The sequence below is a fragment of the Gorilla gorilla genome, chromosome 20 (assembly GCF_029281585.2).
Source record: "Gorilla gorilla gorilla isolate KB3781 chromosome 20, NHGRI_mGorGor1-v2.1_pri, whole genome shotgun sequence".
NCBI classification, from domain to species: Eukaryota; Metazoa; Chordata; class Mammalia; order Primates; family Hominidae; genus Gorilla; species Gorilla gorilla.
This window is the reverse complement of record NC_073244.2, coordinates 50,130,337-50,152,483: the sequence shown is the minus strand read 5'-3', so window position 1 is coordinate 50,152,483 and position 22,147 is coordinate 50,130,337. Positions and strand designations below refer to the sequence as shown.

Below are 22,147 nucleotides of genomic sequence, written 5' to 3'. Positions count from 1 at the left end.
TGGAGGGCCTGGGTATAAGGAGGTTTAGATGCTGCAGGCGAGGACTAGTGCGTGCGTCACGAAGGGGCGGGCCCACGGTGGATGGGCCTTCTCGGCGCCCGGGGGGAAGGAGAGGGTCTTGAGAAGCGATGTCGCCGGGTCTTAAAAAGGCGAAGCTTAGAGGTAAATTGCCGTAGGGGCGGGGCAGATGAGAGGTCCAAAGGGGAGGAGCGACGCATCGGTGTTCGCGTGGGCGGGGCCTCGGGAGGGAATAAGGAGAGGGGCGGGGCATTCTAAAGGGGAGGGGCTACGGAGAACAACCCAAAGGGGTGGAGCTTAGAACCAGAAGGCCTGGGGGCGAGGAAGAAGACCTCGGAGTATTTCAAGGGGAGACCTAGGTTCGTAACGGGCCGGGCTCCCGCGGGCTCGCAGGAGGGCGGGGCCTCGAGCTCCGGGGGCGGGGCCTACATCTCGGGGTCCGCCCTAGTTGTCTCGCCCACTTGCCTTCACCCGCACCCCCGTTCTTTTCGGTTATTTTCTACTACGGCAGTTCCCTGCCCTGACCCGGGCCCAGGGGGCCGCGGTCTGAACTCTGGTCGGCTGGAGGACTCGGTGAGTGGGTTCCTCTGGGGGGAGGCGGGGCCAGGGCGGAGCTTGGGGAACAGGGGTGGAGCTTGACTGTGGATGCCAGCTAGTAGATAGACCTGGAGCGGGAAGAGGTTTAGGGGTGAGGCCTGAGGATCTGCCGCTGCCTGGGAAGAGGGCGGGACCCAGGTGCTCTAGAGAGAGGCGGGGAGTCGGAGAGTTAGAGGAGAGGACTGAGGGATCAGCATGACCAGCCAAGGGGACAGGCATGGAACCTTAGTACATAATGGGGCTGGTAGTGAAGTATCTGAACAGCAGCTGTGTTGGGGACATGGGAAAGAAGGCGTGAGTGTCGAAGGTCGGGGAACAGGAGTGCGACCTAAGGACTTGGGCCTGATCGGATCTTGGAGAACAGGGGCGGGGCCGGTGCGGACGCATTAGATCAAGTACAGCCAGCCTCGTAGGGTCCCCACGGCCCTGGCAGGCTGACTGGAGTAAATTTTTCTGACCAGTCTCCAAGCTCCGTCAGAAATGGGGAACTTGCAGTCGGAGCCATCCGCGGGCGGGGGCTCCCGAAAAGAACAGCCCTCGGACCGCGCCCCCGACTCCCGCCGGACGTCCCTGGTGGAGCCTGAGATGACCTCCCAGGCCATGGGCCTGACTCGTGGGCTGGGTGTCTGGTTCCCTGGCAGCGCTACACCCCCGGGACTCATGGTACCCCGGGAGCCCCAGGCCTCACCCTCGACCCTGCCCCTCACCTTAGAACGGCCCTCTCCAGTGATGCCCCCTCCTGAAGAGGCGGCCGCGGTCTCTGCACCACCCCCGGCCCCCGCGGGGACTCTGCTGCCCGGCCCGTCTAAATGGCAAAAGCCCGCGGGCACTCCAGTTCCCCGGATCCGCCGCCTGCTGGAGGCGAGCCATCGCGGCCAGGGCGACCCTCCGAGCCTCCGCCCGCTGAAGCCGCCGCCACCGCCCCGGCAACTATCCGTGAAGGACACTGTCCCGAGGGCCCCATCCCAATTTCCGCCGCCCCTGGAGCCTTGGAAGCCGCCACCACCATTACCTTCTGAACGGCAGCCGGCGGACCGCAGAATCACTCCTGCTCTGGCCACACCCGCCTCACCCCCCACAGAAAGCCAGGCTGGGCCCCGCAACCAGGGCCAGACGGCCGGCAGGGCTCGCGGAGGGGCGCCTCCCCAGGCGGGCGAAGGCGAAATGGCCCAGCCTGCGGATTCCGAGTCCGGTCTGAGCCTGCTGCGTAAAATCAGCTTCAAGTCGAGGCCCTCTTTGGCCCCTCCGGCAGCCTCGAGTTCCTTAGCAGCCAAAGCTTCGCTGGGGGGCGGCGGAGGCGGCGGCCTCTTTGCTGCCTCAGGTGCCATCTCTTACGCCGAGGTCCTGAAGCAAGGGCCCCTTCCTCCTGGAGCCGCTCGCCCCTTGGGAGAGGTTTCTCGAGGGGCACAGGAAGACGAGGGAGGTGATGGAGACGGCGAAGGGTGCTCTGGTCCTCCCTCGGCGCCTGCGTCCCAAGCCCGGGCCCTACCGCCGCCACCCTACACCACCTTCCTAGGCTCGAAGCCCAAATTCGACTGGGTTAGCGCTCCCGACGGCCCTGAACGCCACTTCCGCTTCAAGGGGGCTGGCGGAGGCATCGGGGCGCCGCGACGGCGTGCGGCCGCACTCTCTGGGCCTTGGGGCTCCCCTCCGCCACCACCAGAGCACATACACTCAGCTCCCGGGTCCCGGAGGCCCGCACCTGCCCTGCTGGCGCCGCCTAAGTTCATCTTCCCGGCACCCACCAATGGCGAGCCCATGCGCCCGGGGCCTCCAGGCCTGCAGGAGTTACCACCGCTGCCACCGCCCACGCCACCGCCCACACTGCAGCCACCAGCGCTCCAGCCAACGCCGCTGCCGGTGGCTCCCCCGCTCACCCCGGGTCTGGGCCACGAGGAGTCAGCCCTGGCTCCCACCCCAGCCCCTGCTCTGCCCCCAGCCTTAGCCGCCGACCAGGCCCCGGCCCCATCCCCGGCCCCATCCCCGGCCCCATCCCCGGCCCCGGCCCCGGCCCCATCCCCGGCTCCAGCTCCCACCGTGGCTGAGCCCTCGCCGCCTGTGTCCGCGCCCGCACCCGCGGCTGCGCCCATCAAGACCCGCACGCGCAGGAACAAGGGTTCCCGTGCAGCCCGGGGCGCGACCCGTGAGGATTGCTTGCATGGAGATGGTCCTCGCGAACGAGCTACAGCTACCGTGCCTGACAGCAGTGGTGGAGGGGGTGGTGGCAGCGGGGCCTCTCAGACTGGGGCAGCTAACACCCGCGCTGCGCGCCACTGGCTGCCCTTCCAGGTGCTTAACTCCTGTCCCTGCAAGTGTTACTGCCGCCACCGGCCACGCCATCGCCGCCTGCCACCCAACGTCTCTGCCTGGTGAGAGGGGAGAAGGGACAGGAGGGTGCCGAACCCCAGACTGCTGGATAGAGTCCTACTCAGCCCTTTGGCTTCCTGACCCTAGAATGACCCGTGGCCTTCATCTCTGCCACATCTCAAACCTAGCTGAGCTCCCACCCTTCAGGACCAAGAGGACCCTTGATCCCATGCTGACCTTTGACGGGGAAAGGGGGACACCCTGGCCCAGCCCTATGGCATCCGCTCCCTAAGTGGACTCTTGGCCCTCCTGTACCTCTCTTGGAGCCATTAGAGAGGGAGGCTGGTCCCAGCTGGCCTGACCCTATACACTGCCTTGACCCTGTCCCTGAGGGTATCAAGGAGGACCACGTCCGAGGCCACTCAGGGATGGGGGTGAGGGGATGACTGTCTTCCTGGAACTAAATGGGGGTAGATGCACGCCTCCAACTTTACTGGGCACAGGGGCAGCCCTGGACTCCTGACCCCTCTATCCTCTGACGACTTCTCCTGACTCTGGGACTCAAGGCTTCAGCCGCCAGAGGGCACTGATGTCCCAGCCCTTGTGCTGGGGAGGCTCCTCCTGAGTCCCACATCCAGGGTGACAACGCATCCTCCAGCCACCCCCTACCCACACTGAATCACCAGATCTGGCCACTGGGGTCTGATTCTGACTCCTGGGAGTGCTGAACCACTGGGAGACTGCCCTGGACCTCTTGAAGCTTAGCTGGGACACTCGCCAGCCCTCAGCTCCCTTTCCTATTAAGTGGCCACAGCCCTGCCCTAAACTGCCTCTGGGATATTCCAATATAGCCTTCAGAAGCTTCCCTATTCATATGGGGACAGGGAGGCCCTAGAAGGGCTAGAGGCCTGGTCCCATTGCTGGGCTTTGCTGACTCTACCCTCCCCTCCTAGGCTGAGCACATCCACCAACCACCTGGGTGAGCCACCCTGGGTTGCCACCATCAAGCTGTCCGGCTCTCTGGTGGCCAGGCTGGAGCACTACGACTTGCAGGCCACCCATTCCAACTGAGTGTAGTCAGCTCAACACCCTCCACCTTCCCCTCCATGCCAATAAAATAACCAATCCAGATGCCAGCAGCCTGTCAATCACTCACCAAGGCAGTGGGTAGGGTGCAGCAGGGCAGGCTCGCCATTAAAGCACATCTTGGAAACAATCGTGAGGCTGGACCAGAGCAGCAGTAACTGAGGTTCCATTCACCCAGCACCCAGACTGATGGGTCCAGGGCAGGGGGGATCTGATTCCCCTTAATCCATAAGCCCCAATTCTGAGCTGACCTGCTACCAAGCTCACAGGCTCAGCACAAACCACTTTGCAAAGGAGTGATCATTCCCATTTTACAGTTGGGAAAACTAACTCTGGAAGACTTGTGAAATTTCCACATCCCACAAGGGATTCAGCCAGATTTGGACCCTGCGCCTTGAACACCTTCCCAAGAATTTCAAGGCAGGAAACCTAGGCTGGGGGGTGTGCGGGGAGGTCCTCGATCACGTGCTGGCTCAGGGAGGGTGGGACCCACAAGCCCACACCAGGGCCCACACCTTTTGTTCCACAAAGGGCCCAAACTGGCAGCCTACAGATGGGTTCCATTTCACATGTCATTTGAAAAATTGTTTAATTCACTGCCAACATTTATTCTTTTTAGTAGGACACTTCACCCCCTTTGTTGAAAAAATCTGGTACCCTGGTCCAGCATTCCTGTGTGTCCACAGCTGGCTAGAACAGTCTCCCTACCTGGGGCCATGCCCTCCTGCAGGCCACAGTGCTGCTGGGGCCCCACAGTGGGCGTCCGTGTTTGAGACCCTGAGCAATGCCCACCAGACAGAGGCTGACCCAGTTGGAGGCTATCTCCAACTCCTGAATGCCCCAAAACCTCCAAGTTCTTCAGATATAAGAACTTGTCTCTCTGCCGTCCCAACTGGGGAGACAAGGGCCTGGAAGAGGGAATGTCAGTCCACCTTTATTGGGCGAAACCCTGCAGTGTAACTGTTTTAAATAACTCGTGCCCTGCCCCACCCAGTGCCTGGGGGGCTCAGACGATCATCTCCAGCTGCCGGGCATACTCGATGACCTGTTTGGCCAGTTCTGTGGAGGGAATGGTGGTGTCTTCCGGCTTCTGCTGCTGGCTGGCAAAACTGTAGTAGTTGTTGGGGCCCAGGACCCACCCTCGCTGCAGGAAAGGAGGGATTAGAGATGGGTAGAGTGATCACAAAGGCTCCATCCCCACCCTATGGGGCCAGCACTTGCCCACGTGTCCTATGCTCTCTTTTCTCACCAACCGTACTCTGCCCCAACGACCCTTGACAAGTAACTTCACCTCTCTGTGCCTCAGTTTCTCTGTGTTGAGACTGGGACCCTAATTACACACCTCTCTGGGTCAATTGTGAGGATTTGGTGAATCAACATCTTTAAAGCACCGAGGATAGTGTTTGGCCTGAGTGACAGATCAGTTACCAGCTGTCACCATCACTAAAATTCAATTTCACCTTCTTTTTTTTTTTTTCCCCAGACAGAGTCTCGCTCTGTCACCCAGGCTGGAGTGCAATGGCGTGATCTCGGCTCACTGCAACCTCCGCCTCCTGGGTTCAAGCAATTCTCCTGCCTCAGCCTCCCGAGTAGCTGAGATTACAGGCACCCGGCTAATTTTTTTTGTATTTTTTAGTGGAGATGAGGTTTCACCATGTTGACCAGGCTGGTCTCGAACTCCTGACCTCAGGCGATCCTCCCACCTCAGCCTCCCAGAGTGAGCCTAGGTGGGAGGATCCACCTTGGTGTGCGGGAGCCACTGCACCCAGCCCAATTTCACCTTCCATAGCCTGGTCCCAGCCCTCCTCCTGCAACACCAAGCGTTGCTCGTGCTCAAACGCCTGAGACCAAATGAAGCAGTCTTGCAGAAAAAGCTGCCACCTCTAAGAAATTTTGATAAAGACAGCAGCCAACATGCATGCAGCGCCCACCTCCAGCTGGTGCCAGGTACTAAGCTCATCCCATGTATCTAGTCCCATTCTATGGATAGAGAAACTGATGTCAGAGAGCTTTGGCAGCTTGCCTAGAGTCACACAGTTGAACTTAAACCTGGGCAGTCTTGTTCCAGTGTCCCTCTAAGCCACCCCACACTGTTGTTAGTGACTTCACCCCTTGGTCCCACGGCCCCTTGCCCTGTACCCCAGCCACCTTCTTGGCGTAGTCTGTCATCTTTTTGGGTGTGTTGAAGAAGAGGATCCGGGTGGCCTCAGTGAAAAGGATTTTCTCGTAGGCCTTCTCGATGCACCCAGCGATCTCATCCCTGGGGGAAGATAAGAAGCTCCTCATTACTGAGCATCGACAGCTCCCAGGACCTGTCCCCCCAGACCTGACATGTGTCAGCTCTGACCCTGGAGTTCAGCACTGATGGCAGGAATATGTGAGGGACGCTGTTTTATTCATCAAGGCTCAGAAGGGGAGAAACTTGACCAGACTCGCAAAGCAAGCAAGGGCCACAGGAGATCCCCACTGAAATCTCTGACTCCTGGGCCCACACTCTGAATCCCACTCCCAGCCACAGGATTTCAGGTCTGAAACCCAGCTTGGGACTCACATGAGGGCATCTCTTCTCATAACACCCATCACCAAGGTGCTGCACCCCACTTCATAGATCCTGAGGGGGTTCCTTGTACCCATCAAGAGGCACCATGAACAACACCGAAGTAGAAATAGAGCAAGGCATTAAGTCACTGTAGTGAGGGAGGGGGTGAGCTCTGGGGAAAAGCCAGTGATGGGGAGGAGTGCCTCCAACATCGCTTAGGCCATGCGGTGGGTAGTGGGTACTGGCTACCACTCCTCACTCGAATGCCTCTGGGCTTGCCTTTGCACCTAAGGCATGGAAACTCATTCTGATTTGGTGCTCTGCCCGAGTGCATCAGCTCAGCCACCACTTCGACACCCTTTTACTCCTCAAGGGATTTGTATGTCACATCCATCTGCCCGTGGGACGTCACTTGTGCACACGGCAACCCAAGGGGCTGCTGGGATTTGGTCAACCCATTCTACAGAAGGAGAAACTGAGGGTTCCACAGTTTTGGTGGCCAGAGGTGAAGTCTCATGACTCACTGGATGGGTATCTAGGACGGAAGATGGGCTAAGACAGGCCGCACAATCCCTGCCTGCTGAACCAATTCCATGCTCAGGTTTGACACACGTGGCCACACATGTCAACAGCCAAGGGTGGTGAGATGAGAGCCGTTATCCACAATGCCATGACCAGGCCCAATTCACTGAAAAGGAGAGCTGAGGTGCTAGGAGGATAAGAAACACACCTAGCCTACCCAGACAACCAATGGCTGGAATGAGATTCAGACTCGGAGCTGTCCGACTCAAGCCCAAGTTCTTTCCAAACTCCACAGGGCCCGGCCCCGCTACGCACCTGATAGTGTCGAGCAGGATGTCAATGAAGAAGGTGTAGCTCTCGGCGGGGATGTTACCCTTGGCCAGGAACACTTTGTTGTAGCTGCCCTCCATCAGGTACTGCAGAAGCCGGGAAGGGGGAAGAAGAGAGAATGAAGAGGAGGCTGCAAAGGGGCCTACCTGTGTGGGCCTCATCACACTCCTAGTGCCCCTGTAATCCCTTTGCCACACAGCCACACCCCTGCCCTGGGTACCCCCTCTTCCAGAAAGCCCTTGCTGGTTTATGCGCACACACGTGCACACACACACACACACACACTGTCTCTCTCTCTCTCTCTCACCCCCTCTTCCTCCCTCCCTCCCTCTCCCCAAGCCTGCTCTGGGCTGGAATCTCATTATCTCATCTACTGTCCAATTATCCATCTATTTTCCAGGAGGGAGACAGCGCTGGCTCCACCACAGGCTCATCCCTGTACACCTTTGCCTGAACTGTGCTGCCCGCCCTAACTGCCCTCTCTCCCATCCTCTCCCCACTGACCAAATCCTCCCATAAGATGTCAGCTCCAGAAACAACTTCCTAACCTTAGGTCCTAAGGCTTTGCCCTGGCCCTGCTCACTTTGTTCCAAAAACACTGTCTTCTTGGCTGTCCTTCGAACACAGCAGACACAGTACTGCCTCAGGACACTTGGACTGGCTGGTTCCTCTGCCTGGCTGTCCACAGGGTTCAGTCCCTTACCCCTTTCTTTTCTTTTTGAGCCTGTTGCCCAGGCTGGAGTGCAATGGCACAATCTTGGCTCACTGCAACCTCCACCTCCTGGGTTCAAGTGATTCTCCTGCCTCAGCCTCCCGAGTAGCTGGGATTACAGGCACCCACCACCCGCCTGGCTAGTTTTTGTATTTTTATAGAGACGGGGTTTCACCATGTTGGCCAGGCTGGTTTCGAACTCCTGAACTCAGGTGATCCACCCGCCTCGGCCTCCCAATGTGCTGGGATTACAGGCGTGAGCCACTGTGCACGGCCACCCTTTTCTTTAAAAAATATGTTTTTATTTATTTATTTTCTAAATAGAGACAGAATCTCACTGTCACCCAGGCTAGAATACAGTGGTGTGATCATAGCACACTGCAGCCTTGAACTCCTGGGCTCAAGCAGTCCTCCTGCCTCAGCCTCCCAAAGTGCTGAGATTACAGGCATAAGCCAGTTCCTCACCCTTTTCAAGTCTTTCTCCAATTTCACCTTTTAGGTGAGGCCTTCTGACTCCCCGAGATAAATATCACCCATCCCTGCCTCTCCACCCTCCTTCCTGCTTTTTCTCCACAGCACCCAGCATCTGACAGACTGCGCAGGCCACTCACTCTTCGGGCTTACTATCTGCTTCCGCACCCCAGTGTCATCACCACAAGATCATGAATTTCACCTGCTTGGCTCACTGCACAGTCTGACAACCTACCACAGTGCCAGGCACACAGCTGGGACTCAGTATTTCTTGGACAAACAAGAGGATGGGTCCGTGGGTGGAAAGATGGGTGAACCCTGGCCACTCCTTCAGGAAAGCCCTCCTAAGACCACCCCTGCCCACCCACTTTGGCCAGGTCCTCCCCTGCCCCTTGCCATCTCACTTGCTCCAGGGACACGGGGTGCTTGATGTAGACATTGGTCTGGATGTCCTTGGCAGGCAGCCGCTCCAACTCTGTGTGGAACTCAGCCACCCGGTTCTGGGACAGCAGGAAGAGGAGGTTGAGGCCCAAGAGCTGGTGCATATAGGCTGACTCGGGGAGCTGCTCCCTGTGGACGTGGGATGGGGAAGCAGGTTAAGGAGGATTTAAGGGCCTAGCGAGCCCTCTACCCCAGGCTCCAGGAATCCTCACAACTGCCCCATGCATCTTCCTGAAGAGGTATCAGGTCCTGGGTTTTCATATGAGGAAACTGTGTCCCAAAGATGCATAAATAAGTCATTTGCAAGAGTCATATTGAGTCATACAAGAGCGAGTGACCTCACTTCAGTGAAATGACAACCTCGGTTTCCCAAAGTGTAAACTGGGTATCACCATAGTATCCTTTTATTTATTTTTTGAGAAGGAGTCTCTCTCTGTTGCCCAGGCTGGAGTGCAATGGTGCGTTCTTGGCTCACTGCAACCTCCGCTTGCCGGGTTCAAGCGATTCTCCTGATTTAGCCTCCCAAGTAGCTGGGACTACAGGCACACGCCACCATGCCCGGCTAATTTTTTATACTTTTAGTAGAGACGGGGTTTCACTATGCTGGCCAGGCTGGTCTTGAACTCCTGATCTCGTGATCCACCCACCTCGGCCTCCCAAAGTGCTTGGATTACAGGTATGAGCCACTGTGCCTGGCCCTTTTTTTTTTTTTTTTTTTCAATTCCGAGACAAGGTCTTGCTCTGTCACCCAGGCTCACTGCAGCCTCAACTTCCCACGCTCAAGCCATCCTCCCACCTCAGACTCCAAAGTAGCTGGGACTACAAGTGCACACCACCATGCCCAGCTAATTTTTTTTTTTTTTTTTTTTTTTGAGACGGAGTCTTGCTCTGTCGCCCAGGCTAGAGTGCAGTGGCCCGATCTTGGCTCACTGCAGGCTCTGCCTCCTGGGTTCATGCCATTCTCCTGCCTCAGCCTCCCGAGTAGGTGGGACTACAGGTGCCCACCACCACACCTGGCTAATTTTTGTATTTTTCTTTTAGAGACAGGGTTTTACCGTGTTAGCCAGGACGGTCTCAATCTCCTAAGCTCATGATCCACCCGCCTTGGCCTCCCAAAGTGCTGGGATTACAGGTGTAAGCCACCATGCCCAGCCTGCCCAGCTAATTTTTCAATATTTTTTGTAGAGACAGGATTTCGCCATGTTGGCCAGGCAGGTCTGGAAATCCTGGGCTCAAGTGATCCTCCTGTCTCAGCCTCCCAAAGTGCTGGGATTTCAGGCATGTGCCATCATGCCCGGCCTCACAGTATCCATTTCGTAGAGATGGGTTGAATGAACAAGGGTTAAGTGAATTAAATGATTCAACCCAGGTAAGGTGATTAGAACAATACCTGGCCCAAATAAACACAAAGTGTTAGCTATAACTATATTAAGAGTTACTGGCCGGGCGCGGTGGCTCACGCCTATAATCCAAGCACTTTGGGAGGCCAAGGCAGGTGGATCACCTGAGGTCAGGAGTTCAAGACCAGCCTGGCCAACCTGGCAAAACCCCATCTCTACTAAAAATACAAAAATTAGCTGGGCGTGGTCGTGGGCACCTGTAATACCAGCTACTCAGGAGGCTGAGGGAGGCTGAGGCAGGAGAATCACTTGAACCTGGGAGGCGGAGGTTGCAGTGCGCCGAGATCCAGCCGTTGCACTCTAGCCTGGGTGGACTCTAGCAGGGCGTGGTGGCGCATGCCTGTAATCCCAGCTACTTGGGAGACTGAGGCAGGAGAATCGCTTGAACCCGGGAGGCAGAGGTTGTGGTGAGCTGAGATTGCACCATTGCACTCCAGCCTGGGCAACAGGAGTGAAACTCCGTCTCAAAAAAAAAAAAGTTATTGGAGTCAGATGCAATGACTCAACACCTGTAATCCCAACACTCTGGGAGCCCAAGGCAGGAGGATCACTTGTGGCCAGGAGTTCGAGACCAGCCTGGGCAACAAAGCGAGACCCCCATCTCTACAAAAAATTAAAATAAAAGAGCCAGGAGTGGTGGTGTGCACCTGTAGCCCTAGCTACTTGAGAGGCTAAGGTAGGAGTACCGCTTGAGCCCAGGAGGTCAAGGCTGTGGTGAGCCATGACTGCACCACTGCACTCCAGCCTGGGCAACACAGCAAGACCCTGTCTCCAAAAATAAATAAATAAAAGAATCACCACTCCCTACTTTAACAGGGAAACTGAGAGAGGTAAAGTCATTTGCCCAAGACCTCATAATCAGGAAGCGGCTGGATGTTTCAAAGCCAGGTTTGTCTGATGTCAAATTCCCAATCATTAATCTGTGCAGGTATCATTCAGTTTCATATTCAACACATATCCAGTGAGTCCCTGTTCTGGGCCTGGCCCTGTGGTAGGCAGTGCTAGGGACATAGCAGTAACCGAGACAGTTCCAAGCTCTGCCTTTAGAAGCTCACAGTCCAGTGAGAGAAAGGGCTGGGATGAGCAGGCACAGGCAGAGGGGTGTGAGCTGGAACTGCATTGGAAGCCACAGGAAAGAACTTGGTCTTATGCCTGAGGACCATGAAGAGCCACGGCAGGTTCTGAGCAGGGTATGGACAGTGTCAAATTTTAGTGTCACATGATCCTACTGGCTGCCACAGGGGTTTGAGTCAGAGGGGCAAGGCTGGGGCCAGGACACGTGAAAGGTGATGGCAGCCCCACTGGGCAGAGGGGGTGCAATGTGGGAATGGGTAGGGGGAGACTGACTAGTCAAGCCAAGTCTCAGGACCTCCAAGCCAAGCCCTGACCCTGCACCACTGAGGAGAGAACTAAGCCAGGAGTTGTTCCCAGATGAAGGAAGAGGACCCAAGTGGCCAGAGCTCCAGAAATAAAGGAGCTGCCATGCAACCACCCCCCAACTGGGGGCAGGGCCCATTCTCACTTGTAATCAAAGTAGTAGCATTTGAGCTGGGCCATGTAGCGCTCGAAGGAGGGGATGTCCTTGCGTAGGATGCTCCATTGGGCCCCGATCTCCAGTATGTCACCTGTGGGTGACAGAGTGAGCTCTCAGGAGGTGACTGAGGTCTCTTCCCCAACCATCAGTGCTACCATTCCTGCCATGACCCCCAGATCATCACCCCCAACCAACCCCAGTGACACTCACGGGCCAGAATTAGCTGCTGTTTGGTCAGCTTGGTCCCTGTGGTTGGCAAGAAGTTGAGCTCCAGAAGAACTAGCTGATGGGGAGGGGAGGGAGGGAAGAAAGAAAAGAAGGGAATCCAAATACAGATGACTTACCTGCTCTACGCTTTGGTCTTCCCACTTGGAAAATGGAGCTAACCATCATCCTGACTCATGAGGAATGCTTTCTCATAAAACACTCAGAACAGGGCCTGAGTACGCAACACATGCCCATTTAAGATTACATCACATTACAATTATTAATAGCCCCACTGGGGAAACAAGGAGGGACACTCAGTGCCTGACCCAGTGGAATCACGCGGCGGTGGGGACAGGAGTACATTCCATTCTTGGCCGATCTTCCCCACAATCTATTGGGGAAGGGGTAGCTGGGCTATCCCCAAAATCTGTATCTGGGAGGGGGAGGTCCAAATCTCCCCCCACAGTTCAGCCCATACATCTTTCCTTAGCAGGCTCAGCAGCTCGTTCCAAGCCACTGGATTTACACTCCCTCCCAACACATGTTTGGTCTGAAGCACTCTGGGCCCCGTATTCTTGTTCTCTACTTGTAAGAATATTTCTTCTAGGTTCAGTCCTGCCTTCACAACTAGGCTGCCCCCTCTCCCAACAGATGTGAGCCTAAGCCCCAGATCTCTCAGATCCTAACCCAGCCTGGTCTTAACCACACACCCTCTACACAGCCCACCTTTTCAGCCTCATTCTTTTATCACTCCGGGCAGTCCTCACTTCCCACTTGGTCTTGCCTGGAATCCACCATCAGGAAAAGCCCGAATCCCAATCCTGCCACTCCGACCAGTTAAGCCTCCACGCACCAAAAATCTAACCCCTCACTCAGTTCTGCCATCACAAGTCTTTCAATCATTCCCCCACCACCCCCGCGTGGGTCCATTCCAGTCATCTCTCACTTAAAAAAAAAAATGTAGAGACAGAGTCTCGCTATGTTGCTCAGGCTGATCTTGAACTCCTGGGCTCAAGCGACGCTCCCCCGCCTCGGCCTCCCAAAGCGCTGCGATTACAGGCGTGACCATCAACGCGCCCTGTCCCTCTCTCGCTTCTTGACGCCCTCCGAGCCCCCACTTTGGCTGCTCCAAATCTTTCACCCCATCGGATCCCCCAGCCCGCCTCAGTCTCGCTGGCACCGAGGTGGCTTCCGCGGCCCGGGACTTGGTTGGGTCCAGACACCTCGTAGCGCCCCCCACGCCCGCAACACTCGGTCTGCTGGGCCTGCCGACCTTACCTTGAGTCGACCCAGCTCTTCCCCGCACTTGCTAAGATTGGGGCTTTTACGGTTCCACTCGCCCTTGAGTTGCTCGTACATGCCGGTCGCGGCCTGCAGGACAGCGCCCGAGGTTGCCGCGGGCCCGGAGCTCGAAAAGCCGGCCGCCCCGTTCACCGCCGCGGCCGCCATCTTGCGTGATGCGGCAAGCAGACCGCCTGATTTACGGCAGCGCCGCCTACAAACGCTTGCCCGGCGGAAGTGGGGCCGAGAGGTGGAGCCCAAGGCCCGGGGCGGGGCTACAACCTGCCTCAGCCCGCCCCGGGTAGCCCGCCGTCGCTCTCGAGGTGGCGCCCTCGGAGCCCTGCCCTTAATGAACATGTCAGTTGGAGCTCCGCCTCTGTCGTCACTCAAGATGGTGACCGGAAGTTGGCTTTTGCCCTAACTGAAAATGACAGCTGTCTCAACACCACCCCCCACCCACCTCACGGTTCCAATAATGAACATGGCTGCCCTGGCTTCAGTCTGAGTGCTCGGGACGCTACGTAGCTGTTCTGGAGGTTCCGCCTTCGGGGCAGCGTCTCCAAGCCAAAAGGTAGCGGGTGTCATGCCATTTGGAGAGCTGTGTTATTCTCATTTTATAGACAGACTGAGAGGCTGGGTAACCTTCCAAAGGACTAACAGCTAGGATGTGTACCTGGGGCTCCCTCTCCAGTCTTTTTCAATGCATCCTTCCACATTTTTTTCCCAAGCTTATATGAACTAACTAGTTACAAAACTCATCCAGCTCTATGGCTTTAAATGTCATGTGTAAGTGGAGGATTCACAATTTTTTTTTTGTTTGTTTGAGACGGAGTTTAGCTCTTGTTGTCCAGGCTGGAGTGCAATGGAGCAATCTTGGCTCACTGCATCCTCCGCCTCCTGGGTTCAAGTGATTCTTCTGCCCCAGCCTCCCAAGTAGCTAGGATTACAAGCATGTGCCACCACGCCTGGCTAATTTTTGTATTTTTAGTAGAGACGTAATTTTAGTATTTTTAGTAGATGTTGGTCAGGCTGGTCTCCAACTCCTGAACTCAGGCGATTCCCCGGGCCCTGGCCTCCCGAAATGCTGGGATTACAGGCATGAGCCACCTTGCCTGGCCAGTATTCACAACTTCTTATACCAACTTCTTCCTCCATTGATTGATATTACATCTGCACATTCAACATCGTTTTTTCTCTCTTTTTTAAAAAAAATTAAATTTTTTATAGAGACAGAGTCTCATTATACTGCCCAGGCTGGTCTCGAACTCCTGAGCTCAAGCGATCTTCCTGCCTTGACCTCGCAAAGTGTTGGGATTCGAGGTGTCAGCCACTGCGCCTGGACAGCACGTTTTTCTGAAACCCGACTTTCACTCTCCGTCTCCACCATTTAGAATGTCATCTCCATGAAGGCAGGACGATTTCCTTCACTACTGAATTCCCAGTATCTCAGTGCTTGGCAAATATTAGTAGACAGTCAATAAATATTTGTTGGCCAGGCACAGTGGCTCATGCCTGTAATCCCAGCACTTTGGGAAGCCGAGGCAGATAGATCACTTGAGGTCAGGAGTTCGAGACCAACCTGGCCAACATGGTGAAACCCCATCTGTACTGCAAATACCAAAAAAAAAAAAAAAAAAAAAAACCAAAAAAAAACCAGCTGTGCGTGGTGGCACACACCTGTAATCCCAGATACTCAGGAGCCCGAGGCAGGAGAATCGCTTAAACCCAGGAGGTCAGCTTGTAGTGAGCTGAGATTGTGCCGCTGCACTCCAGCCTGGGTGACAGAGTGAGACTCTGTCTCAGAGCAAATAAATAAATAAATGTAAAAATACCAAAAATTAGCCGGGCGTGGTGGTGCGCATCTGTAGTACAGCTACTTGGGAGGCTGAGGCAGGAGAAGCACTTGAACCCGGGAGGCAGAGGTTGCAGTGAACTGAGATCGCCATTGCACTCCTGCCTGGGTGACAGAGCGAGACTGTGCTCAAAAAAAAAAAAAAAGAAAAAGAAAAAGAAAAAGAAAGAAATTATATATGTGTTGAATTAATGAGTAAATTAATATGTGAAAGAAGTTGTGGTGTTAAAAAATGTTTTAAACAAAAATGATGGTCGGGTGCGGTGGCTCAAGCCTGTAATCTCAGCACTTTGGGAGGCTGAAGTGGATGGATCACCTGAGGTCAGGAGTTTGAGACCAGCCTAGCCAACATGGTGAAACTCCGTCTCTACTATACAAAAAATTATCTATCCAGGTATGGTGGCGGGTGCCTGCAATCCCAGTTACTCACTCGGGAGGCTGAGGCAGGAGAATCACTTGAACTTGGGAGGCGGAGGTTGCAGTGAGCCAAGATCGCACCATTGCACTCCAGCCTAGGCAACAAGAGCAAAACTCCATCTTAAAAAAAAAAAAAAAAGACACAAATAAACAAAATACCACGATGATACGGCCAGGCCAGGTGGCTCATGCCTGTAATCCCAGCACTTCGGGAGGCTGAGGCGGGCAGATCACGAGGTCAGGAGATGGAGACCAGTCTGGCTAACACAGTGAAACCCCATCTCTACTAAAAATACAAAAAATTAGCCGGGCATGGTGGCATGTGTCTGTAGTCCCAGCTACTCGGGAGGCTGAGGCAGGAGAATCGCTTGAACCCAGGAGGCGGAGGTTGCAGTGAGCCGAGATCACACCACTACACTCCAGCCTGGGTAACAGAGCGAGACTCCATCTCAAAAAAAATAAATAGTTTCAAGTATGAGGGGAAATCCAGTCTCTGTCACTCTATCTTGGCTGGAAGTGCAGATGGTGATATTTAAATAACATGTTGACTTGGCTGATACAGGATTATGATGTGTTCACCTGGACCATGAGGTGACTCGGTAGAATCTTGGTGGTGGAAACAACCTTAGCCAGCAGCCCTTACAGACATGAGTGTTGCCAACTCTTGTTATTGTCAAATTTCATCAGGTTTTTGTGTTACCAACCATGCCTAGTCAATGCCAACCCCAATGTATTCCTCCAACCCAACACTCTGGGTGAGCACCAACTAGGTGCAATCTCATACCTTTCCTCATTCGCTCCTTCATTCATTCATCTATTAATGCTGACCAAATGCCTACCATGCAACAGGGTATTTTTTTACTCATTTATTTCCTCCTGCCTTCATGCCTCCATCTGTCAGTTCATTGGTCACTACGCATCCATCCAGATTATGGACTGTATAACTAGCCTCAGATGGTGAGGGGAGTTGTCCTGAGGTCAGAGACTGCACTCTGAGGAGGACAGAGAAGAAAAAACTACAGAGAAATGAAGGCTGAATCCTGTGGACCTTGGGACTTCTGGATCAAACTGTACCTGAAGCCTGTAAATTACCATTTTCATGTAGACCATTTGAGGGAAATATTTGCTACTTGCAACTAAAATAAGAATCCTGACGTCTCCAGGGTCCCCTCCTTAAGACATTAGATAGGTGTTGACATTCAAAATATTTAACACTGAACAATCAGAACAGATGGTCGGCCATAGCAATGGGCCTGGATTGTGGAGGATCCTGCCGGACCACAGGGAGGTCTGGGGTACCCTGGGGAGAGGCTCGGCCAACAGGCACACAGAGAAGCCACTATTTAACAGGTGGCCTAGAAGGTTTTTGATATTTTATTTATTGTTTTGTTTTGTTGAGTCGGAGTCTTGGTCTGTTGCCCAGACTGGAGTGCAGTGGCGCAATCTTGGCTCACGGCAACTTCTGCCTCCCAGGTTCAAGGGATTATCCTGTCTCAGCTTCCCAAGTAGCTGGAATTACAGGTACGCACCACCATGCCCAGCTAATTTTTTGTATTTTTAGTAGAGACAGTGTTACAAGTTTTCACCATGTGGGCCAGGCTGGTCTCAAACTCCTGACCTTAAGTGATCTGCCTCCTTCGATCTCCCGAAGTGCTGGGATTACAGGCATGAACCACCATGCCCAGCCAGGTTTATGATATTTTAATGTGCAGCTATGCTGGTACAAACCTTCTGAACTCGAGCTTTTAAGAGAGCCCACTGCTGGTCCTGAAAAAAGGCTTTATTTGAGTCTGAATGAGAAGTAAACATCAAGCAAAACAGAAAGAGAGGCCTGGGCTGGGTGACAGGTTGCATCTTCAAGATGGGCCTCATAGGAGAGGCGTGACAGTGACTGGGGGCTGGGGCAGGTGGGACACTCAGGTCATCACCTGTCTCTCCACGGCTTCCTTGGGTTCAGCCCTGTCCTCTGTCATCCTGGAGCTGAACATGGAGCCCGTCCTGGAATGTCTCAGAGACGGCATGCTCGAGATTCTGGAAATGGAGGCGTAGGTGTAGTAGGATTCTGAGGCAATGAGGTTGTTTATCTTCCACCGGATCATCGTGCAGCCCTTCACCACGAGGGGCCACAGGAGGCAGAAGGCGATGTAGAAGATCACCAGGCCCACAAACACGCTAGCTGACACCTGCAGGGAGCAAAGAATGAGTAAGGAGTTGGCACATGATAAGGTACACAGTCCACAATCTGCATCCACAGTGACAGGGAAATTGACAGATGGAGGCATGACAGCAGGAGGAAATGAATGAGTAGACAGCCTGTGGCATGGCAGGCGTTCAGTCAGCATGGCTAGATGAGTGAATGAAGGAATGAATGAGCGAAGGTATAACAAGCATAGGTATGGAGGCGTGGGCCCCTGCCCACCCAGTAGGGCAGCTCCCGGACAGCCACTCACCATGACGATGAAAAGGGCCCGCTTGGGACTGAGTGGCAGCCCGTGGATGTGCAGTAGGAAGGTGAGCTGGTAGTTGCAGTAGGTGCTCGTGTCCACTCCTCTGTAGGGGTTGGGAGGGGATCCAGGATTAGAGGAGAAGCCAGGCATTCCATGGGCAGCCCCTGACCCGCACCTGGGCCACTTGCCTGGCTCACCTATTGCTCACCAACACCTTGAAGAAGAATTCAGGGGCAAAGATGCCTTGGGGAACATTGTCATAGCATGGGGCATTCTCCAGACAGAGCCACCTGTGAGCCAAAGATCAGGCAGTTATGCTACCAACCATGCCTAGTCTGTGCCAACTCCCAATTTCTTCCTCCACCCAATGTTCTTGGTGAGGACCAAATGGGTGCAATCTCATGCCTTCCCTCATTCATTCCTTCATTCACTCATTCAATCATGCTGACTGAACGCCTACTGTACCACAGGTTGTCTACTCATTCATTTCCTCCTGCCTTCACACCTCCATCTGTCAATTCCTCTGTCACTGTGCATCCATCCAGATTACAGGCTGTGTATCTATCATATGCCAAATCCTTATTCATTCTTTGCTGCTTGCATTCCTTTATCCCATAAATATAGCTTGAGCACTTACTAGGTACAAAGTCACATCTTTCATTTATTCCCTTCTTTATTCATTATCCAATAAATGCAGGTTAGGCCAGGCATAGTGGTTCACACCTATAATACCAGCACTTTGGGAGCCCGAGGCAGGTGGATCACTTGAGGTCAGGAGTTCAAGACCAGACTGACCAATATGGTGAAACCCCGTCTCTACAAAAAATACAAAAATTAGCGGGGCATGGTGGCATGCACCTGTAATCCCAGCTACACAGGAGGCTGAGTTGGGAGAATTACTTGAACCCAAGAGGCAGAGGTTGCAGTGAGCTGAGATTGTACTACTGCACTCCAGCCTGGGTGACAGAGCAAGACTCTGTCTCAAAAAAACAAATAAAAATAAAAAATAAAAAATAAAGCAGGTTAAATTCTGACTAGGTGCAAGTTGTTCATTCATTCACTGCCTTCATTTGCTTATGGCTTCATTTTTTTCCTTTCATTGAATGAAACTTATTGAGCCCCTATATATGAATTTGTTTCTCCATTGTTTTATTCATTCATTAATACCCCCATTCAGATATCAATAAATGCCTGCCACGAATTGATTTATTCATTTGTTCATTCTTTCATTCAATAAATGCTATGTTAACCAGCCTGACCAACATGGTGAAACCCCATCCCTACTAAAAATACAAAAATTAGCTAGGCATGGTGGCGGGTGCCTGTAATCCCAGCTACTTGGGAGGCTGAGGCAGGAGGATTGCTTGAACCCGGGAGGCAGAGGCTGCAGTGAGCTGAGATTGCGCCACTGCACTCCAGCCTGGTGGGCCACAGAGGGAGCCTGTCTCAAAAAATAAACAGGAGGCTGAGACAGGAGAATCGCTTGAACCCGGAAGGTGGAGGTTGCAGTGAGCTGAGATCTTGCCACTGCATTCCAGCCTGGGCAACAAAGAGCAAAACTCCATCTCAAAAATAAAAATAAAAACAAATTTATGAGTCTATTCAGGACCCAGTTCTGGAGGAGAGACAGACCCCACACCAGACAGTGACTGCCCAGAGCTGTCTACTCTGGGATGGGGACGCACAGGTAGGGGGCTCAGGGCCAGGATGGGAGAGCCCCAGGAGGCCATGGGAGCCATGAAGGGACAATTGTCCCATCTTGAAACAGAAAAGTCCTCCTGGCTGAAGGGGCATCTGCCTAAGGCCTGAAAAGAGTCGGAGGGAGCAGCATTCCAGGCAGATACTTCAGCTTGTGCAAAGTTCAGCCCCATTTAAGTAACACAAAGGCAGTCAGTGTGACTTGGGGATCAAGAGGCCTCCTAGGGGCAGAAAGCATAGGTGGGCCCAATGGACTACCGACAGATGGGGGCCAAGAGGGGCCAGGCTACGCACTCACTCGATGCCTGGGCTCTCGTGGGACATGATGTGAAAGGCTGAGTCTTTGGTGGTCCTTGTGGTCCTCGTGGTCCAGATAAGGCTGTTGGTCCTGTGCAGGCCCAGGTCATCTCAGCCAGGGGTTGGGGGCGGTGTAGGGGAGGTATGACCTCAGTGGTCAGTGTGGAGGGAGGCCACAGGTGGGTGCAGGGGGCGGGGTCTTATGTGCAGGGGTGTGGTGTTAGGGGGCGGACAGGAGTTTGCCTGTGAGATCCTAAGAGCCCACTGTGGGCAGGGCCTGAGACGCAGAGGTGGGGGCTTGCGAGGTGGGCTTGGCTTGGAAGTGGGAAAGGCCTCCAGGGGAAGCAAGGTGGATTACACGTGGGGCCCCACGGGGATTACTTGTCCAGCGGGCTGTTGAAGCGGTAGATTTCGTCCTCGCTGTAGTCCTTGAGGCTGTCCAGTGTGGGCCCGCCACCCACCACCAGCAGAACATAGCTACCAGGGACAGAAGTGCACACGGACTGGCCTCCGGGTCTCGAGTCCTGCACCCATCTCCTTCCACTCCCTCCACCTGCCCTAGCTGCAAGCTGGCCACGCCTTTACCTGCCCTGGAAACTGCCGGAGTCTCCTGTCACCAAATCTTGAATCAAGAAGAAGGGGTAGAAAACTATGGGGTTGGAGGGGATTGAGACCAGAAGAAGAAATTAGCTTGGCCCGAGAAGCTGAGGACCGAGACAGGGGAAAGTGAGATGCCGCAGGAAAAAGGGTGGGTAGTCTGCGGGGAGAGGAGTGGGGAGGGAGAGCACAAAGTAGTGGGGGCAAGAGGGCAGTGAACTGTGCAGGGGAAGGGACTGGACACACACTGTCCCGGAAGAGAAAGCAGGGCATCTCCGGGTTCACGTTAACGCAGTCAAAGTAGTGTTTGTTCTTCAGGCGGCTGTATTCCAGCGTGTAGGTGATGTCGAAGGCCAGGCGCTTGCCTGGGGGGCAGCCAATGAACACTGGCACCATCAGGTTGCCCTCGGTGGGAGGAAAAAATGCTCACAGGGGTGGCCAGGGTCTCCTCAGGCCCCTGGAGGGGTGAGGGGCAGGAAGGACAGTCCCCCTCCCACAAACACCACCACCAGCTGCCTGGCTCTCCCTCACCGCCAAGGGCAATATGGTCATTAATATCATTAACACGGCCTGGTGCAGTAGCTCATGCCTGTAATCCCAGAACTTCGGGAGGCCGAGGCGGGCCGATCACTTGAGTCCAGGAGTTCGAGACTAGCCTGGCCAGCACAGCAAAACCCTATCTCTACTAAAAATACAAAAAATTAGCTGCGTGTGGTGGTGCATGCCTGTAATCCCAGCTACTCGGGAGGCAGAGGCAGGAGAATCGCTTGAACCAGGGAGGTAGAGGCCAAGACTGCACCACTGCACTCCAGCCTGGGTGACAGAGCAGGACTCTGTCTCAAAAAAAAAAAGACCGAGAGCCTGCCTGTTCTCTCCCCTAAACCTCCAACTCCTTTGCCCCCACCCTGTTTTGTCCAACCTTGTCTCCTCCAGAGTCTCCCTGCTTCCAGTCCCCTCATTGATGTCCCCCCACCCCATGCAGCCAGATGGGCCCTGGGGACACCCGAGTCCCTCCTCTGCTTGGAGCCCTCCCGAGGAGCCAGCTCACATACCATGGCCCATAAGGGCTCCGCTTACTCTGCTCCATCACTGCTCCGAGCTCATCCCGCCACGTTCCCCCTTGCCCACCCTGATGCAGTCACACTTCCTCCTTGTTTATTCAGTCTAGCCCATGAAATCTCATGTACTCTAAGGAGGTGGGGGCTGTTACAACCCCTTTTGACTGCCCAAGGTCATTCTAAGCCAGGAGGGAGGAACACCAGGATCTGCATGCCAGGGAGTGGGTAGGGAAATGGGTGAGAACAAGAACTCTGGGGCACGCCCCTCCTCTACCACTTATTAGCTCCCTGGGTTACTCTGCACCTCTCTGAGCCTCAGTGTCTGCCCCGGGCAAA

The 22,147-nt window shown here is 54.5% G+C and overlaps 3 protein-coding genes across 16 annotated transcripts in view; 1 reads left to right on the top strand and 2 right to left on the bottom strand.

Annotated features, from left to right (window-relative positions):
- The first annotated feature begins 66 nt into the window (after window positions 1-66).
- Window positions 67-4,053, top strand: GGN (gametogenetin). Of its 2 annotated transcripts, none has more exons than XM_063701296.1 (4): window positions 67-162; window positions 530-591; window positions 1,077-2,984; window positions 3,876-4,053. In XM_063701296.1, exons 3-4 carry the CDS (start codon window positions 1,096-1,098, stop codon window positions 3,991-3,993), a joined length of 2,007 nt encoding a protein of 668 aa, XP_063557366.1. In that variant the 5' UTR covers window positions 67-162; window positions 530-591; window positions 1,077-1,095; the 3' UTR covers window positions 3,994-4,053. The 2 variants fall into 2 exon arrangements, with proteins under 2 accessions (XP_063557366.1, XP_030860451.2); XM_031004591.3 differs by lacking the exon at window positions 67-162 and adding an exon at window positions 304-377.
- Window positions 4,054-4,580: 527 nt separating this feature from the next.
- Window positions 4,581-13,921, bottom strand: PSMD8 (proteasome 26S subunit, non-ATPase 8). The gene is made up of 7 exons (XM_004060660.4): window positions 13,443-13,921; window positions 12,168-12,240; window positions 11,946-12,048; window positions 8,987-9,152; window positions 7,385-7,485; window positions 6,157-6,268; window positions 4,581-5,152 (listed from the first exon to the last, which is right to left on the bottom strand). Exons 1-7 carry the CDS (start codon window positions 13,800-13,802, stop codon window positions 5,015-5,017), a joined length of 1,053 nt encoding a protein of 350 aa, XP_004060708.1. The 5' UTR covers window positions 13,803-13,921; the 3' UTR covers window positions 4,581-5,014.
- Window positions 13,922-17,479: 3,558 nt separating this feature from the next.
- The window catches only part of CATSPERG (cation channel sperm associated auxiliary subunit gamma), a 33,997-nt gene continuing 29,329 nt past the window's right edge, over window positions 17,480-22,147 (bottom strand). For 9 of the 13 annotated variants that reach the window (XM_019015302.3, XM_019015307.3, XM_019015305.4 and 6 more), the window contains 7 exons: window positions 21,002-21,158; window positions 20,742-20,805; window positions 20,538-20,633; window positions 20,158-20,247; window positions 18,359-18,451; window positions 18,165-18,264; window positions 17,480-17,897 (listed from right to left, as the gene is read on the bottom strand). In XM_019015302.3, the coding sequence (XP_018870847.2) occupies window positions 17,631-17,897; window positions 18,165-18,264; window positions 18,359-18,451; window positions 20,158-20,247; window positions 20,538-20,633; window positions 20,742-20,805; window positions 21,002-21,158 (867 nt within the window). In that variant the 3' untranslated portion in view covers window positions 17,480-17,630. Of the gene's footprint in view, window positions 17,898-18,164; window positions 18,265-18,349; window positions 18,452-20,157; window positions 20,248-20,537; window positions 20,634-20,741; window positions 21,159-22,147 lie in introns of those variants that run through there. The other 4 variants (XR_010131965.1, XR_010131966.1, XM_055369278.2 and 1 more) reach the window with 3 other exon arrangements.